This window comes from Salvelinus namaycush, chromosome 5, assembly GCF_016432855.1.
Source record: "Salvelinus namaycush isolate Seneca chromosome 5, SaNama_1.0, whole genome shotgun sequence".
NCBI classification, from domain to species: domain Eukaryota; kingdom Metazoa; phylum Chordata; class Actinopteri; order Salmoniformes; family Salmonidae; genus Salvelinus; species Salvelinus namaycush.
The window spans coordinates 55,341,147-55,359,432 of NC_052311.1; the positions used below are offsets into that span (position 1 = coordinate 55,341,147).

Here is an 18,286-nt window from a genome sequence, read left to right on the forward strand (position 1 = left end):
CCCAGGAAGACATCCCGGGCAGGTTGTGCCGACTTCAGACAATGGGCATGTCAGAACGTACTCCAGCCCATGATAGCACCCATAGAGCAGTTGATGAGGGGATTGTGTCACGAGCCAGGAGAAACACAAAACCACTGGAATCTGGGGGGATTTGATAAGCAGGAATTGAATGGTCTCGCTGTGATTCCCTGACACACGTAGGTTGATGGGAGTGGTGTTATGGGTGACCCGATCTATAGAGCGCCCATCGCGTGCTCTAACATTCATGGGGATGGAGGGGCTGAGTGGGGATGTTCAGTGTGGCGTCCAAAAAGCTGTCATTGGCTCCAGAGTCAATGAGGACCCGAAGAGATTTGAACAGGCAGCTTCTCTCCCGGAGAACGGGGCATCAAATACCTTCCCGGGCAGGTTGTGCAGACTTCAGACAATGGGCATGGCAGAACGTACTCCAGCCCATGATAGAACCCATAGAGTGTCACTGGAGCCAGGAGAAACACAAAACCACTGGAATCTGGGGGGATTTGATAAGCACACAAACCCCTCCAGACTCACGCACGTGGCCGGCTGTCGTTCCCATGCGGTGGTAGCACAAATGAGAGCCCTCCCAGACATCAGCGTGATGAGGTAGACTATCTTGGAGCGATCCGAGGGGAAGGAGGAGGGCTGAAGCTCGAAAATGAGGGCACACTGAGCTAAAAACGCCCGACAGGTGCTCGACTCTCCCTTAAAGTGTTCCGGGGGAGGTAAACGGGGCTCCCGGGTAGATGGAGTGGCCGGTGGGGTGGCGCTGCTAACCGCCGAGTTGCTGAGGGGTGGTGGGGTTACCACCGTGGCAGGCTGTCCCCCAGACAACCCGCGGAATAGATCCAGCAGCATGTCCAACGCCCGGTCATGGCGCTCAGCCAACATTTGGACCCCCTCCATAAGACCACAAAGCAATTCCAAGGGTCCTTGGGAAGAGATGGCGTTGCGCAGCTGGCCCGGGTCTGCTGGGTCAGTCATGGCCAGTTCGTACTATCAGGTAGGAAGGTAAGACCCAGAGGCAGACAACGTCGAATTAACAATGGTTTAATAATCCAACAGGGGCAGGCAATAGACAGGTCAAGGCAGGCAGGAGTCAATAAACCAAAGGTGGGGCAACGGTACCGGACGGCAGGCAGGCTCAGGGTCAGGGTAAGCAGAGGTCAATAATCCAGAGGTGGGGCAAAGGTACAGGTCGGCAGGCAGGCTCAGGGGCAGGCAGAGTGGTCAGGCAGGTGGGCTCAGAGTCAGGACAGGCAAGGGTCAAAAGCAGGAGGGCGAGAAAAAGAGAGTCTGGGAAAAGCAGGAGCTGAGACACAAAAACGCTGGATGACTTGACAAACAAGACGAACTGGCAACAGACCAACAGAGAACACAGGTATAAATACACAGGGGGTAATGGGGAAGATGGGTGACACCTGGAGGGGGTTGGAGACAATCACAAAGACAGGTGAAACAGATCAGGGTGTGACAGCTATCTTCTGTATACCACCCCTACCTTGTCACAACACAACTGATTGGCGCATTAAGAAGGAACGCATTAAGAAAGAAAGAAATTCCACAAATGAACTTTTAACAAGGCACACCTGTTAATTGAAAGGCATTCCAGGTGACTACCTCATGAAGCTGGTTGAGAGAATGCCAAGTGTGTGCAAAGCTGTCATCAAGACAAAGGGTGGCTACTTTGAAGAATCTCAAATATAAAATATATTTTGATTTGTTTAATACTTTTTTGGTTATTACATGATTCCATGTGTGTTATTTTATATGTGTGATGTCCACTATTATTCTACAATGTAAAAATAAAGAATAACACTGTGATGAGTAGGTGTGTCCAAACTTTTAACTGGTACTATACATCTAAAACCCTCCTCCCTATTACACCAATTAGATGTATTAAAAAAAACTTCTTTTTTTTTTTTTTTTACAAATGTTAGAATTTTTCTTACACTTTGACATTACATATTATTTTGTGTATATTGTTGACAAAAAAATACAATTAAATCAATTTTAATCCCACTTTGTAACACAACAAAATGTGGTAAAAGTCAAGGGGTGTGAATATGCATTGTGTATATGTAATTTGGACTGGAAGCAATTGAAAATTAGATCTGTAAAAATAAGATAAATATTTGTAGAAAATCAAAGGGGAGGAATTTTGAAACAATAAAAGGTGTACGATTGATAAGAGAGGACAAGGAACCCATCACACTTGTCTGTATATCTATAGCTCATATCGACAGATATGAGCTATTGAAAATTAGACTTATCACAGGAATTATTCGTATGAATATCAATGCAATATAAAATTGCAATTATAATGGGTGTACTATGGACAAGGGAGGTCAACGATATAAACTGATGTATATGTCATTTGGACTGGAAGCTATTGAAATTTAGATATGTACATTAATTAGTAACCACAGCTGTAAAAAGTAATTCACTTTGATAATAGAGGTCAGGGAACACACCGCACTTGTCTGTACATGTAGAGCGGAAGCCATTAAAAAGGATAATTATGGAATATTCATTTATAAATCAGGGAACTTTAAAATGGGAATTCTAATGGGTGCATCATGGGTTAGAGGCAATAGTGACTTTGCCACAGGTGATTTTAGCTTTCTAGGTCATGCAAGTAGGCTACAGTAGGTTGCGTACGAGTGAGAAAGATCATAGGCCTATTTATGTTTTTTGAGCTCATATTTTTACATAAAATCCATTAAAAATAAACAAGATACAATTTTAAAATGTAATTACTGAGGGATAAACAGTTGGTTTAAGATCTATAGATTATTTAATTTAAAAAAAAGTTTCTGTAAACACCAGCTATAGCTGATTGCACTTTTAAGACGGTCCCTCAGCAGCGATTGCATAATATTCCCCTACTGAAATCAACATAGAGCAACTTTTTTTCCAAAGGAAATTAATGGGGTCCTTACCCTCATCTGATAGATATATCACCGAATCATCCTAGGACCTTCTGTCTAAGAGGTATTGACGAGAAAACTGAATATCAAATCAATATACAAACTGAAACCAAATGTACTGTGGTGATAAACCTCCAGTGTTCCACAAATGGCTATTGCAATTATTGGTTTAAGCATAGGCTACTCTAGCTATCCTATAAGATTCGAATAATTAAAATGTATTTATAACGTCAACAAAACTTTATATCATGGCCAATTTTCTGCAATTCTTGCCATTTTTTTCTGTTCTTCTTGACAATACAAGCGCGGTTGGGGAATTTATTATGAGTGTGGAAGCAAGTGGAAACTCCCAAAACAGTCTGAGCATGCGCCCAGCATTAGGGACTTTTATTTCAGAAGTTTTGCTACCGCAGCCTATAAAAATGACCGACAACCGATTGCACAGCTCATTTCTCAGTCGAAAAGAAACACACAAAGTGATGCAATGTTGTAATGTAGCCTATATCGTTCTGTCAAATTAACAATTATGTTACAGTGTAACGAAAAAGGCGAGATTTTACCTGGTAAGAAATCACTTTCCTCTAATCTTTCGTGGATTGACAGTTTACAATTTTAGCTATGCGTTAACCGAGATTACAATGGTTCAATCTAAACAAAAAGGGATAGGCCTATGATATATATGTATGGAAGCAATTGATGAAATACAAGAAAACTCTGTATTTAGGCCTACACTATAAACTATACAGTTAGGTGTTAATGTTAAGATCTAAAATGTAATGGAAATGCGTTTGTTAGGAATGTAGGGCAGGCAGGCACGAGATGATGTAATGTTTACAGTCAGAAAGTAGTTTAGATGGGGAACAACCAATGAGAATAACAGGGTCGATGTGAAAGTGATATTTTTGCATTAGCCTACACTACACTTCTTTCATCTTTCCATCACATTTTCTTTCGAATTAATTAAGCAAATGCATATTATTATCATGTTATAACAACACTGAAATATTTGTTTCTGTTATTTTTGCATGCTCTCTCATCCAAGAAAGGAGCTTACAACTTCAGTTACACGCTCTTAGCAAATCTATGTCATGTTGTGCGGTGGAAAGGCTGTGCGTGTACTTGTTGAGCTCCCGGACCATCACAGAGTATGAGAGCCAGGTGATCTGGTCCCAGAGAACAGACATGGAGAAGGCTGCCAAACTGCTCCAGGTGGTGCTGAAGAAGGGTCGCAACGCCTGTCTGCTCTTTTTCGACTCACTAGAAAAGTGTTGCCAGTGCCCACCACAGTTCGAAAGAGTCACCGGCCTCCCAGGTAAGTCTCTTCAAAAGTGTACATTTTTTCATTTGATTAATTGCAAGTAAATTACTTTGGCCTACATGTCTATACTTTTAATGTTGTTTTCATCAACATTTAAATATGGTTATGGATAGTCTAGGCTTACGGTGATTTTGTGATTCTAAATAAAATAAAGGTTAACTAAAATAAATAAATAGAAATAGTAATGTTATGTGGTATTTAGAGAGGTAGGCTAACTTGGCCTAGATTGCAGCACGTTTTCTTTGTAGTATATGGTGTATGTTATGTATATGGTAAGCCAAATTCTACCCCACTTTACCTTTTGGAAGCACTGGAAACCCAGCACCATTTGGTGTCCGATGCAGGTGAGGCCCAATAATGTTCCAGAGGCTCAAGAATGTTCCATTCCTCATATAAAATCCATTTTTTTAAAAGATAAAGTGTAGGCTTACATCTAAATGGTTTCTCCACGTGTCCAAAACTAAAGCTCATAGAAGGTTTTTACAGTATGTCATCATCATGACGCAACGGGAATCGCCGGGATACTATTGTCAACAACAGGCTATTTCCCATTTTTCAACCTCTTCCCTTTTTTCTCACATCCCAAACAACAGAGAGGAGGAGGACCAACACTGCCCCAACTTACGTCATCAACATCAGCCATTCCAATTTGAGTAACTGCATCATTGGAGATGGCAACTTTCAAGGTGTGACAACGTGTATACAACAACCTCAGAGCATGGGTTCAGAGGATTCTAGGCATGGTAAGTTACAGTCAAATTCTCATCAATTCATATAATTAAAGTGATGTGTTACAAGATTCAAGCACATTCACAGATACAAGCACATATAGTTGAATTCAGAAGTTTACATACAGTTAAGGTTGGAGTCATTAAAACTTGTTTTTCAACCACTCCACAAATTTCTTGTTTACAAACTATAGTTTTGGCAAGTCGGTTAGGACATCTACTTTGTGCATGACACAAGTAATTTTTCCAACAATTGTTTACAGACACAGTAATTCACTTATAATTCACTGTATCACAATTCCAGTGGGTCAGAAGTTTACTAAGTTGACTGTGCCTTTAAACAGCTCAGAAAATTCTCGAAAATTATGTCATGGCTTTAGAAGCTTCTGATAGGCGAAATAACATCATTTTAGTCAATTGGAGGTGTACCTGTGGATGTATTTCAAGGCCTACCTTCAAACTCAGTGCCTCTTTACTTGACATCATGGGAAAGTAAAGAGAAATCAGCCAAGACCTCCACAAGTCTGGTTCATCCTTGGGAGTAATAACAGCCCCCTTGGGAGCAAAGGCCTGAAGGTACCACGTTCATCTGTACAAACAATAGTACGCAAGTATGAACACCATGGGACCACTCAGCCGTCATATCGCTCAGGAAGGAGAAGCATTCTGTCTCCTAGAGATGAACGTACTTTGGTGCAAAAGTGCAAATCAATCCCAGAACAACAGCAAAGGACCTTGTGAAGATGCTGGAGGAAACGGGTACAAAAGTATCTATATCCACAGTAGAACGAGTCCTATATCGACATAACCTGAAAGACCGCTCAGCAAGGTAGAAGCCACTGCTCCAAAACCGCCATAAAAAAGCCAGACTACAGTTTGCAACTGCACATAGGGACAAAGATCGTACTTTTTGGAGAAATGTCCTCTGGTCTGATGAAACAAAAATAGAACTGTTTGTCCATAATGACCATTGTTATGTTTGGCAGAAAAAGGGAGAGGCTTGCAAGCCGAAGAACACCATCCCAACCGTGAAGCACGGGGGTGGCAGCATCATGTTGTGGGGGTGCTGTGCTGCAGGAGGCACTGGTGCACTTCACAAAATAGATGGCATCACGAGGAGGCTAAATGATGTGGATATATTGAAGCAACATCTCAAGACATCAGTCAGGAAGTTAAAGTTTGGTCGTAAATGGGTCTTCCAAATGGACAATGACCCCAAGCATACTTCCAAAGTTGTGGCAAAATGGCTTAAGGACAACAAAGTCAAGGTATTGGAGTGGCCATCACAAAGCCCTGACCTCAATTCTATAGAAAATGTGTGGGCAGAACTGAAAAGGCGTGTGCGAGCAAGGAGGCCTACAAACCTGACTCAGTTACACCAGCTCAGTCAGGAGGAATGGGCCAAAATTCACCCAACTTATTGTGGGAAGCTTATGGAAGGCTACCCGAAATGTTTGACCCAAGTTAAACAACTTAAAGGCAATGCTACCAAATACTAATTGAGTGTATGTAAACTTCTGACCCAATGGGAATGTGATGAAAGAAATAAAAGCTGAAATAAATCATTCTCTCAACTATTATTCTGACATTTCACATTCTTAAAATATGGTGGTGATCCTAACTGACCTTATACAGGGAACTTTTACTAGGATTAAATGTCGGGAATTGTGAAAAACTGAGTTTAAATGCATTTGGCTAAGGTGTATGTAAACTTCCGACTTCAACTGTATATACTATTATAATTATTCACTTCTCTTTTTGACCGGCACCGTTGGAGCTCGGAGCTTAAGAATTTCATTTTACCCTTCACTTTACCTTTCGTTAATGAGTTCAAAGAAGCCATTAGATTCATAACTTTCATATACTGTACTGCATTCCATTGATGACTCTATTACAGAGACAATGGGAGGCAACGTCACCAGTGATCACCAGAGAGCAGTACAGGCCTGTCCAGATCCAGAGCTCCAGAGGAGTATCCAGGTCTACGGGTCCCAACTGCAATATGTCATCATCGGGGACAACAACAACCTGCAGGCTGAAGACACACCGGAAGAGGAAGAAGGGGAAGAAGAAAAACTCATTAATGAAAGTAACTGATTAGATTTGTGTAGTGCTTTTCCAGATGTTCAAAGTGGTTTACATTGTATTGGGGAAACTCCCCTCATACACCACCAACTAGTTTCCATTTAAATCATTTAGCAGACTCTTTTATCCAGAGTGACTTATAGGAGCAATTAGGGCACATCGACAGATTTTTCATCTAGTCGCCTCAGCGGTTCAAACCAGTGACCTTTCAGTTACTGGCCCAATGCTCTTAACCGCTCGGTTACCTGCCTCTGGTGCCAAAGGTTACATGTTCGAATCCAGTGGTAGAAAGTTGTTTTTGAGATTTTTGTTTTAAGCCTATCCCAAACCTTAACACTTACCTTAACCATTCAGAGTAAATGCCTAACCTTAAGATTTCGGAGTTAAAGCATACACTTAACCCTAACCTTAAAAGTTTGGAGTTAATGCCTAAACTTAACCCTAACCGTAAAAATGTGGAGTTAATGCCTAAACTTTAATGTCTAAACTAGTTGTTGTGTGGCACTGCATCAGTATCCTATCAGAGCCATACATATATGGCTCTTCTATCCTAGATGCCATCTCCTGCTGTTGTGCCCTTGAGCAAGCTACTGCACCACGGTCGACCGTGGCTCTCAATCTCCATAAGTGATATGGGGACAAAATGTATGGCCATTGGCTACATTGTAATGTTCCTTGCTGTGTCGATGAACTTGATTTCTGGGGAATGTATATTTATTGTAAATTGTAGTGTATTGTTTGGATAGTATAACTTAACCCACATAATCAAAGAATGAACCATATTTTTGGTCCGTAGACTTATGGAATAAGTATTGAATCATACAGTACCTACATTACGTTCTGTGAACCCAATGTATAATGACCGCACTGACCACTGCTACTGATAAAGTGCATTTAATTTATTTTAAGTATTTACTTGCTGCAAAAAAAAAAAAAAAGTGCTGTTTTACTTTGAATGTATTCTTAATGTATTAATTTAAATGAATGTGTTAGGACATACTGATTTATCTTTACTGAAAATTATACTGTACATATTCACTGTTCTACTAAGTTATCAACATTTGTTGAAATAGGTTATTTCTATAGAAAGAAAAAGTTTATTATAAAAGGTACATAAATTGTTATTGTTTTATATGTCAATACAAAAAAAATCTCAATAATTTGGTTTCTCAATATTATTTTTTTCTTGAAAAGCTGGCATGTCACTTAATGAAATATCCATACAACATTATAAAGGTATTGCATTACATTTGTATTATTCTTTGTCATCATTTCTTCAACTCTCTGGGAGGGAGTTACATCTGGAAGGTTTGAACAGATTAAAGATACAAGCTACACAGCAGTACATGCATGTTGCTGTCACATTTTGGGCTTTCTTTTATGTACCACACAGTAGATCACCTCAACTTATTGTAGTCCATATTTTGTCCTGCAATGACTTGTTTTGTGAGAAACAATCTCTAAGCTAGTTAATAGTAGCCTGGATCCTAACTGAATAGTTCTGTTTCACTTTACCAAACAGAGCAATTTAGTTTGGTTCTAGGCTAAGTTAATAGCCCCAAGTCTAAATGATTTTAGTTGTTATGTAAAGTGTCAAGGAAACACAGACCTGCTCTATGGACGGACATTACTATAAATAATATTTACATACAGTATGCTGAGTCGCTGTGGATTCAATCTGTCACAACAATATGTTAATGATGAGAGAAGAAGGCAGTGTATTTAAGGCAGAAATATAAGGAACAAGACTGGATTTGTAATAGTCACTTTAATATACATACATCCTGATTCCTGGCTCCCGAAATATGCTTCTGCTTCTGGTTTAGAAACAAACTGTATGGTTAAGACACACCACAGTCACACACAACTGATATACAAATTCATGAAGGCATCATTTTGAGGCTTTGAGTTGAACAGTAGAGTAGCGTGTAATACCATTCTTTGCTGCCTATACAATAAAACAGAGGGTGGTTTTAAGCATGTTAAATCATACCATAACTATTGTAAAGCAAAGAAAGACAATTTGAGATCATTTCATATATGCATATATTTCTGGGGGCGCATGCTTGTTACTGGGACAGACTAGATTATTTTTGGGGGCACAGGCTATACAAAATATTGACAAAAAGTGATTTCTACTGTTTGTGTCTGCTTTTGTTATGATTATCTAGCACAATTACTGTACCTGCTCAATGATATCGGGTGTGTTCAACTACCAGTGACAAATACTGTGTCAATACTGTTCCTTCATCATGGCATAGCGTTAGTATCATAGAAATAGAATGAATAGAACAGGCTTGGAAGCGCTAACTCTGGAAATTTGACTGGTAAACTCATCTGTACACTCACAATGGCTCCATGGTATTGCGATGCGATAATTTCCATGGTTATTTGGAATGTTCTATCAACTGATGCTGGATTGCCATGGTAATGAAGACTGTTCATTCAAATGACGCTAACTGATGTGACTCAAGCAATGGAATACATTTTTTGTAATGTCAGTTGAGTTGACTCAACAAAACATCACAGCACAGTATGAAGGGTACACATCCTGATTTTACTTCCTGGCATGGGTCTAGGTTGAAGATGACAAAGGTTAAGACAACGGGATTCTAATATCCCATAATAATATACAACAATGGTAGTTAGCAACGGCACTGTTCCCAGATTTATGACGACGTTGTCTTAACCTATATATTTGTGACCTAGGCATGGGTACACTCAAAATGGCTGCCAGTCCACCCATTATGCCATCATTGACTTGAATGGGGACGCCCATTCTATTCATTCTATTTCTATAGTTAGTATATTCAGCAGTCTGACGTCTTTTGGAGAAGCATGCTCTAATCGGGAGCTGCGATGGCGATCTATAGCGAGGTCAATGAGTATTTACAACAGAAAAAAATACTTATTTGGGTTTTATATTATGGTTTAGACAGAAGGGAATCTTTTGGCACTAACACTGACACATGACATTCCTGTAGACCCTACGCCTACGGAGAGACAGGTGAGAGGTTTGGGCTACCTTCATGGGTATGATCCAACTTTGAGCAAAGTGACACGCTGTTTGTTTACCTGTTATTCTTTATGGTAAAATGATGCTTCATCAAGACCGCTCAGAACCCAGAGAACATCAATGAGCATAACTCATTATTGTACCGTCAGCTAAAAATAACCTGAACATGTCAAGAAGAGTAAAAAGGGGGAGACAACTTTTCATCACAAACCACCTGACTCTAAGCCGAACCATATGTACACATGTATACCATACCATAGAAAATTATAACTTGTAAAAAAACATCTACAGTTCCATATCCTTTCAAGTCGTCATTCAATCGTTTGTTGCTTTTGTCTCATATTGTCTCCACTTTAAGGTGTTCACAGCTCTCAGTATGTGACTTGTGTTGTTAACATTACACCTACTCTCCTACAATAGAATACCACAGCCTGAGGAATTCAAATATGGAGCGTTATTTTGCCTTGTGCTCATTGATTTTTCTGTGGGCGAGTAGCTCCTACCACATTCCACCAATTGTGCCAGTATAGGGGGTGATTGAGGCCATACCACTTTGAATATTTACAATACCTCATACTTTACACATTTGATCATTCAGTGTCCTTAACCACCTCTCTATGGCAGAACATTATGGGAACATTTACATTACTGAGCAAAATATTGTATAAAAATGGACTAGTATCCTTTTGTCTGAAAGTACTGGTACTGTATGCGACGATCAGAGGACATAGCAACAAGCACTGACTACACAGTCCACATTCCTCCAAGGAAAAGTAAAGGTCCACAGCCCGCTCTGACAGCATCGACAGACAGACTAAACTAGACACGTCTACTGGTATAGGCCGGATCGCAGCACGGTCATCCAGATCAAAACCCAGTCAGTCAGAGTTCTGTATTGTGCCATAAGTTCTGGAAGTAGCTAGAAGACAGTGGAGAAGGTAGACAATGACGAGGGGAGAGTCTAGACCTCGTTGATTGTTCTTTCCGAGGGTCGGTAATCAGCTCCCTTGGGGGACGACATGTAGAAGGACTGGGTCTTGCGTTTTAAGCGCGCCCGCTTGGTGGCCAGGGAGAGGCTGTGCTTGCTGGAGGAGATGATGTCGTGGATGAACTTCTTGCAGTCCACACACACTTCCATGGTGCTCCAGTCCTGCGTCAGCTCCGCTGGGAGCTCCACCTCGTCACGGGAATGGGACTTCTCCAGACTACCGTGCTTAGACAACCTGAGAGAGGGAGGGAGGAGAGGTTAACACTAAGTTGTGTAACAGAGTAGGTTCTGTCCCTGTGCCTCACTGGGCTCAGTCGGCTACAGTTGCTCTTAAAATAGAACATAACTTCATTTGAGAATAAGTCTTGTAAATCTAAACAGGGAGTGTTATAATCTAGAGAAGAAGTAGAAGGGTGCCTACTTGGACATGGTCTTCTGAAGGCTGAGGCGATGGTGGCTGGTAGAGGGCTTCTCAGGCTTGGGGGCTGCTGCTTCTCTGCTTGGTCCTGCTGCTGCTGCTGAGGCTGCTGCTTTTCCTTTTCCTGCTGAAACTGCTGCTGCTGGACCAGCTATACTGGCAGCTTTCCCCAGGGCTGCTACCCGGTCCCTGGGTAGAGTGGTGGTAGAGCCCAGGGAATAGATGGGCAGGTTGGCATAGGGCTTGGAGGGCAGCCTCATCTGACAGAGAGACAGACATAGAGCAGAGTATGAACTCACTCATAAAGACACTGGAGGTACAGTATAGGCCTGTCAATATTATGGGCTGACTTTCTATCAGTGTGAGAGAATAGATATGACATACTTTTTGACAGCACTGTGAACACACAGGCCTTTTGCAGAACTGGCAGGTGTAGGACCAGGTGAACAAGGAAAACCTTTTGGATCGGCAACAGAAGCAAAGCTGTAACAAAGAAGGAATTCAGAACAGGTGCAACAAAAGTTTAAGACAAAAGCAATCAAATCATTCAAAAAGCAGTGTGTGATCAAATCCAGTGACTACAAAGATTTTGAAAGGAACATGTAAGATGATTTTCCCCAACAATAGGTACTGTGATGTTTAGTCCGAGACTTGTACTTCAGCTGGGTGAAAATGACCAGCGGTAAACGGACCTTTCCCTTCTTCATAGCGTTGTACACGTCCTTGTATTGTTGGAACTTCTCCAGGTCTGCTTTGACCAGCACCTGTCTGATGTGCATCACCTCTTCCACCGTCAGGGATAAGCATTCTACCGGGAAACAGAACTCCTCCTGAAAACACACACAGCACCGGCCGGGTTACTACGACAACCGCACTCACTGCCCTTGTTACCATTCCGTCTACACACACCAACACCTCTAGGTGCACTCTGTCCGGGTTCAGACTAGTTTGGCTAAAAAAAGTCTCCATTGTTCACTTGGCAAGACGAGGGGACAAACAAAGCACAAAGGGCAAGGAAAGAGTACACAACTTGAGTGATGACAGATAATGTAAATATTTGAGAAAATTCCAGAAATCCTCTACTTAGTTCTGCTTCACTTAAAAGTCTAGACAACCTAAAAACAGACAAGGCCCCTCTGCTCTGTAGCTGGGGTTGGTTTTCTGCTTTTTTCTGCCCGTTTCTGACCTCAATAAATAAGCTTGCGGTGAGACTACGGAGATGCTATATTCAACAGTACACCAGGTCTATTGCTGCTGCAATTACTGGTCATCCTGGTGTTGTTCCAATAATGTGTCTCAATAATGTGTCTCAATAGTGTGTCTCTATTCAAAAGTTTTTGTTGTTGTTGCACCCAGCTAATGTTTCTCACTCCCAGAAGAACCATTAATATACTGTAACTCTGTAATGCTGCTGCGGCTCCTGCTGCTGATCTTATGACTCAGAAACAGTGGGCTGCATTGTCTCTGGCCCAGAGGAAGGAAGGGAGGGGGGATCCCAGGGAGTATCAACAATAACAAAAAACAGGGAGTTTATACTTGCTACTGAACAACAGTACGTTATATACAGTATACACAGCATGAAGGACTTCATCTATCTAGAGCATTGTTTTAATTGGCAGTGGCTCGCTAGGCTACATGATGCTTGCAATCACAACGACTATAACTACGGTTAAATGGAGGGAAGCTGAGTATGATGAAATGATTGGTGCTCCAGCGAGGGATGCATCTGCTGTTGACTGTCAAAATGCATAATGACAATCACACCTAAACTGAAGGGCTTTCTATGAAAACAGCAACAGTCCTGGGCTGAGGGATGGGTCTCTAGGAAAGCAGGAAGCATTAGAAGAGATGATGATGATGAACTACGATGCGCCAGCAGGGACATAAGGGGCGACTGGCAAACCTTGACAGGCTTTCTTCCCCTGTACAGAGCAGACAGGGCAGACCACACCATGCCCAAGACAAACACCTCGACGGGGTAGGAGCTCCATAAGGGGTGGAGGGTGTAGGGAGGGGAGTGGAGGAGGAGGGGGGTCCAGGGGAACAGATGGTGGGCTATCCTCCCGACCTGAGAAGGACAGGGGTTATAGAGGTGGATGGAAGAGGGGGAGGACAGGGGTTATAGAGGTATATGGAGAGGGGGAGGCCAGGGGTTATAGAGGTGTGTGGAAGAGGGGGAGGACAGGGGTTATAGAGGTGGATGGAAGAGGGGGAGGACAGGGGTTATAGAGGTGGATGGAAGAGGGGGAGGACAGGGGTTATAGAGGTGTGTGGAAGAGGGGGAGGCCAGGGGTTATAGAGGTGTATGGAGAGGGGTAGGCCAGGGGTTATAGAGGTGTATGGAAGAGGGGGAGGACAGGGGTTATGGAGGTGTATGGAAGAGGGGTAGGCCAGGGGTTATAGAGGTGTATGGAAGAAGGGTAGGCCAGGGGTTATAGAGGTGTATGGAAGAGGGGGAGGACAGGGGTTATGGAGGTGTATGGAGAGGGGTAGGCCAGGGGTTATAGAGGTGTATGGAAGAGGGGGAGGACAGGGGTTATGGAGGTGTATGGAAGAGGGGTAGGCCAGGGGTTATAGAGGTGTATGGAGAGGGGTAGGCCAGGGGTTATAGAGGTGTATGGAAGAGGGGTAGGCCAGGGGTTATGGAGGTGTATGGAAGAGGGGTAGGCCAGGGGTTATAGAGGTGTATGGAAGAAGGGTAGGCCAGGGGTTATAGAGGTGTATGGAAGAGGGGGAGGACAGGGGTTATGGAGGTGTATGGAGAGGGGTAGGCCAGGGGTTATAGAGGTGTATGGAAGAGGGGGAGGACAGGGGTTATGGAGGTGTATGGAAGAGGGGTAGGACAGGGGTAATAGAGGTGTATGGAAGAGGGGGAGGACAGGGGTAATAGAGGTGTATGGAGAGGGGTAGGACAGGGGTAATAGAGGTGTATGGAGAGGGGTAGGCCAGGGGTAATAGAGGTGCATGGAAGAGGGGGAGGACAGGGGTAATAGAGGTGCATGGAAGAGGGGGAGGACAGGGGTAATAGAGGTGTATGGAAGAGGGGGAGGCCAGGGGTTATAGAGGTGTATGGAAGAGGGGTAGGCCAGGGGTAATAGAGGTGCATGGAAGAGGGGGAGGACAGGGGTAATAGAGGTGCATGGAAGAGGGGGAGGACAGGGGTAATAGAGGTGTATGGAAGAAGGGTAGGCCAGGGGTTATAGAGGTGTATGGAAGAGGGGTAGGCCAGGGGTAATAGAGGTGCATGGAAGAGGGGGAGGACAGGGGTAATAGAGGTGCATGGAAGAGGGGGAGGACAGGGGTAATAGAGGTGTATGGAAGAGGGGGAGGACAGGGGTAATAGAGGTGTATGGAGAGGGGTAGGACAGGGGTAATAGAGGTGCATGGAAGAGGGGGAGGACAGGGGTAATAGAGGTGCATGGAAGAGGGGGAGGACAGGGGTAATAGAGGTGTATGGAAGAGGGGGAGGACAGGGGTAATAGAGGTGCATGGAAGAGGGGGAGGACAGGGGTAATAGAGGTGTATGGAAGAGGGGGAGGACAGGGGTAATAGAGGTGCATGGAAGAGGGGGAGGACAGGGGTAATAGAGGTGTATGGAAGAAGGGTAGGCCAGGGGTTATAGAGGTGTATGGAAGAGGGTGAGGACAGGGTTTAAAGGGGTTAGTGTGGCAGAGAAGAGGTGGGGGGATTGGAGGTGGGGTGTTAGGAGCATCACCTAACAGAAAGAAGATGGAGGCTGATGAACACAAGACATACTGACACACTATTCAGGAACCAAAATCTCCAATGTGCTCATTTTCTCCAGATTGATAAACTCTTCTCATTTCCTTCTTCTCTTCTGTTACTCACCAGAGACTTGGAGCTCTGTCTGGATGGGGGTATGAACTGCCGTACGTTGGTGGGCGTCTCCTTCTCAATGGAGTGTCTCCTCTGGGGGGCCTGCCGTCTCTCAGGCTGGGGGGTGGAGGAGATGGGCAGGAACATGGGTGGAGCTGGGGGTGGGGGGGGGGGACATGTGTGATATACTTTTATGTAGTACTGTAACCCTTATATTAACAGTTAAGTTGACTGAGAACACTCCCTCTTTGACAGCATTATTCTCAGCATAGAAGAGCTGTCAGGTGAACAGCTGAGAGCTGTGAAAGCACATTATAGGATCTCTATGAACCTTAACCATAGCTTCATGTCCACACCCTGGCTGAACCCTAACCCTAACCCCAACCCTAGCTTCATGTCCACACCCTGGCTGAACCCTAACCCTAACCCCAACCCTAGCTTCATGTCCACACCCTGGCTGAACCCTAACCCTGACCCCAACCTTAGCTTCATGTCCACACCCTGGCTGAACCCTAACCCTAACCCCAACCCTAGCTTCATGTTCACACCCTGGCTGAACCCTAACCCTAACCCCAACCCTAGCTTCATGTTCACACCCTGGCTGAACCCTAACCCTAACCCCAACCATAGCTTCATGTCCACACCCTGGCTGAACCCTAACCCTAACCCCAACCCTAGCTTCATGTTCACACCCTGGCTGAACCCTAACCCTAACTCTGGCTTTCTGGTCCACAAGTCAACTCACTCTTCCTGCCCAGTACAGACTCTGGAGAGGTGTCGTCCACCACCGATGTAGAGACACTGGAGCTACTAGCTGACTTTTGACCCCCAATGGTGATGTCATCCTGTAAGGGGAACAACAGAGAGCAGTGCTGTAGGATGTATACTGATGTCAACTACCAGAACAAGACACACACATACACACACACAACTGCACGTGCGAGCACACACACATATACACACAGACACACACACACACTTACGTCAGAGTCGGAGCTCTCCAGTTCTGACAGGGTGGGTGCTTTCAGCCTCTTCCTCTGACATAGGGCCTGGGCTCCACCCCCTGGTGCCCCTGGCCCCCCATTGGACAGACTGCTGAGGGTCATGGTGCTGGAAGTCTTCCTGCGGCCGTCAGGGCTGGACACATCTGGACAGAGAGGTTGTCACAAGAAGACTGATCAGACAGAGGACAACTCAAATACCCAGGGGTGATTTCAGCAGGATGCAAAGTAGCTAACTATACTGAACACTGCAGGTAGAAATATCATGAATAGAGCTGGGAACAGAATTCCCAGCTCCACATGACAGACAAACATATCTGTTCTACGTGATACATTTCTATCTGAGTGTTCGGTAACGTTGCACAGTCCTGAACAGACCCGAGGGGAACACACCAGCGGTAGGGAGGAGGGAGTGTGAGTTGAGGAGAGACGGAGAAGCAGCCTGGTGTTACACACACACAACATGGATTCTACTTTCATTACCCTTTAAGACCTGGACTGAGCAGGATTCTAATGAAACCCTAACCCTGGCTGACTCCCTCCCTCCTAGCCTCATTGACAACTTCTCCCCCTAAGAGAGAGAGAAATAAAATAGGGAGGGAGGGGGTGACGGAGGAAGGGATGGAGAAGAGAGTGCTGGAAGCAGCAGATAATCAGTAGCAGAGGCCGATCTGATCTGTGGATGCATTGAGGCCTTGCCAGGCGCTCTCTCTCTCTCTTTATCTCCCTCTCTGTGAAAAGGACCACGCAGTGAGCATGTGAATACCTCTTCTGGAAAAAGGTTAAAATTTGAGCTCATTACCTTAGTGGGAGGCCAAGGCCCTCCTCCTCTACTGCTGTCCTGGAGCTTCCAAACCTGCCTGCCTGGGAGAAGACTGACTGGTCCTAGGATCCAGGTTTAAACTAGAGCAGATCAAACATCCACCATTTCTGGCACTATGCTCAGTGTCAGTCAAAAGTAAAAACATTGTAAAGCACTGGTTTCTGTAAACTATATTTGTCGATATAGTATAATTCAGTCTATTTTAGTCGAGGCATAAGCAGTAGTGTTAGGATACAGCCAAATAGGCAGACAAACAAAACAGGGCTAACATTATGTGTTGCAGCACACAAGTTGCTAGTCACATAAACAGAGCCAAACCACTCCACATACTTTACCTTGACGTGTAAGGATCAACTGTGGAGTGCTGTAGTATATGCCTCCACCTAAAAGGGAACACTTCCTTAAATATGATAGGCCAGGCTGTACTAATGGTTTATCCCTATCCCCAAACATAGCCTGTCATTTGACTACAGAACTCTATCTCTCTCGGTGAGTATTGGTATTGGAGAATCTGGCCACAAAGTAAGGGGATAAGTACCCAGCTGCAATGAAGTTCAGATAGACAACCATCACATACACACTCACGTACGCACGCACGCACACATAACACACACACACACATTAAAGCTGCACAACAATAAATTGAACCGACTAGTACCCGTGGATGAGCAAAGGGTAAAAGAGCCTCCGGTGTGATGAAAGACGCTGGGATCAGTGGGAGAAATGTCAAGCACAGCCAATCAGACTTGTCAAAGTTCAGATACCCCGCCCACAACAGGAAGTGTTGACACTTAAATAGTGAGAGAGTGTAGATTATTAGAAATTATTTTCAGTGTCACCAATGGATATTCATTGGCTATCTATCTCACTAGAGGATGTGATGACATTTTTGGGTAACCACTGCAGTACAACCGTATAAAACAGAAGGTATCCTCTTCTTATCTGTTTTAAAAAGGGCCATATACTGTAAGTTAATCAGAAGTGCTAAGTGACCAATGCAGGCGATGTTGGAGATACAGTGTGATGTTTTGTGAGAATGTGCTTTTTTGTGTTGAACAGAGCCGACAGGTGTGTGTGTGTTCTGCGTGTGTGTGCGTGTGTGTGTGTGTGTATGTGTATATGTG

At 43.9% G+C, this 18,286-nt stretch overlaps 2 protein-coding genes across 3 annotated transcripts in view; one reads left to right on the plus strand and one right to left on the minus strand.

Annotated features, from left to right (window-relative positions):
* The first annotated feature begins 3,372 nt into the window (after nucleotides 1–3,372).
* LOC120048509 lies at nucleotides 3,373–7,466 on the plus strand. Of its 2 annotated transcripts, none has more exons than XM_038994545.1 (4): nucleotides 3,373–3,511; nucleotides 3,991–4,260; nucleotides 4,860–5,009; nucleotides 6,892–7,466. In XM_038994545.1, exons 1-4 carry the CDS (start codon nucleotides 3,475–3,477, stop codon nucleotides 7,089–7,091), a joined length of 657 nt encoding a protein of 218 aa, XP_038850473.1. In that variant the 5' UTR covers nucleotides 3,373–3,474; the 3' UTR covers nucleotides 7,092–7,466. The 2 variants fall into 2 exon arrangements, with proteins under 2 accessions (XP_038850473.1, XP_038850474.1); XM_038994546.1 differs by having other exon boundaries at nucleotides 3,995–4,260.
* An 856-nt stretch (nucleotides 7,467–8,322) lies between these two features.
* LOC120047196 (protein spire homolog 1-like) overlaps nucleotides 8,323–18,286 on the minus strand; it is a 55,238-nt gene continuing 45,274 nt past the window's right edge. Inside the window, exons 9-15 of the mRNA XM_038992727.1 lie at nucleotides 16,322–16,485; nucleotides 16,084–16,183; nucleotides 15,351–15,493; nucleotides 12,194–12,331; nucleotides 11,886–11,984; nucleotides 11,505–11,761; nucleotides 8,323–11,318 (exon numbers count right to left, since the gene is read on the minus strand). Coding sequence (XP_038848655.1) covers nucleotides 11,057–11,318; nucleotides 11,505–11,761; nucleotides 11,886–11,984; nucleotides 12,194–12,331; nucleotides 15,351–15,493; nucleotides 16,084–16,183; nucleotides 16,322–16,485 — 1,163 coding nt within the window. The 3' untranslated portion in view covers nucleotides 8,323–11,056. The remainder of the gene's footprint in view (nucleotides 11,319–11,504; nucleotides 11,762–11,885; nucleotides 11,985–12,193; nucleotides 12,332–15,350; nucleotides 15,494–16,083; nucleotides 16,184–16,321; nucleotides 16,486–18,286) is intronic.

Bases quoted from the DNA above. Each gene is read 5' to 3' on its own strand.
- LOC120048509 (XM_038994545.1), top strand. From the start codon at position 3,475: ATGTTACAGTGTAACGAAAAAGGCGAGATTTTACCTG. The intron at 4,261-4,859 runs GTAAGTCTCTTC...CCCAAACAACAG, and splicing joins AAGAGTCACCGGCCTCCCAG to AGAGGAGGAGGACCAACACT. The intron at 5,010-6,891 runs GTAAGTTACAGT...ACTCTATTACAG, and splicing joins TTCAGAGGATTCTAGGCATG to AGACAATGGGAGGCAACGTC.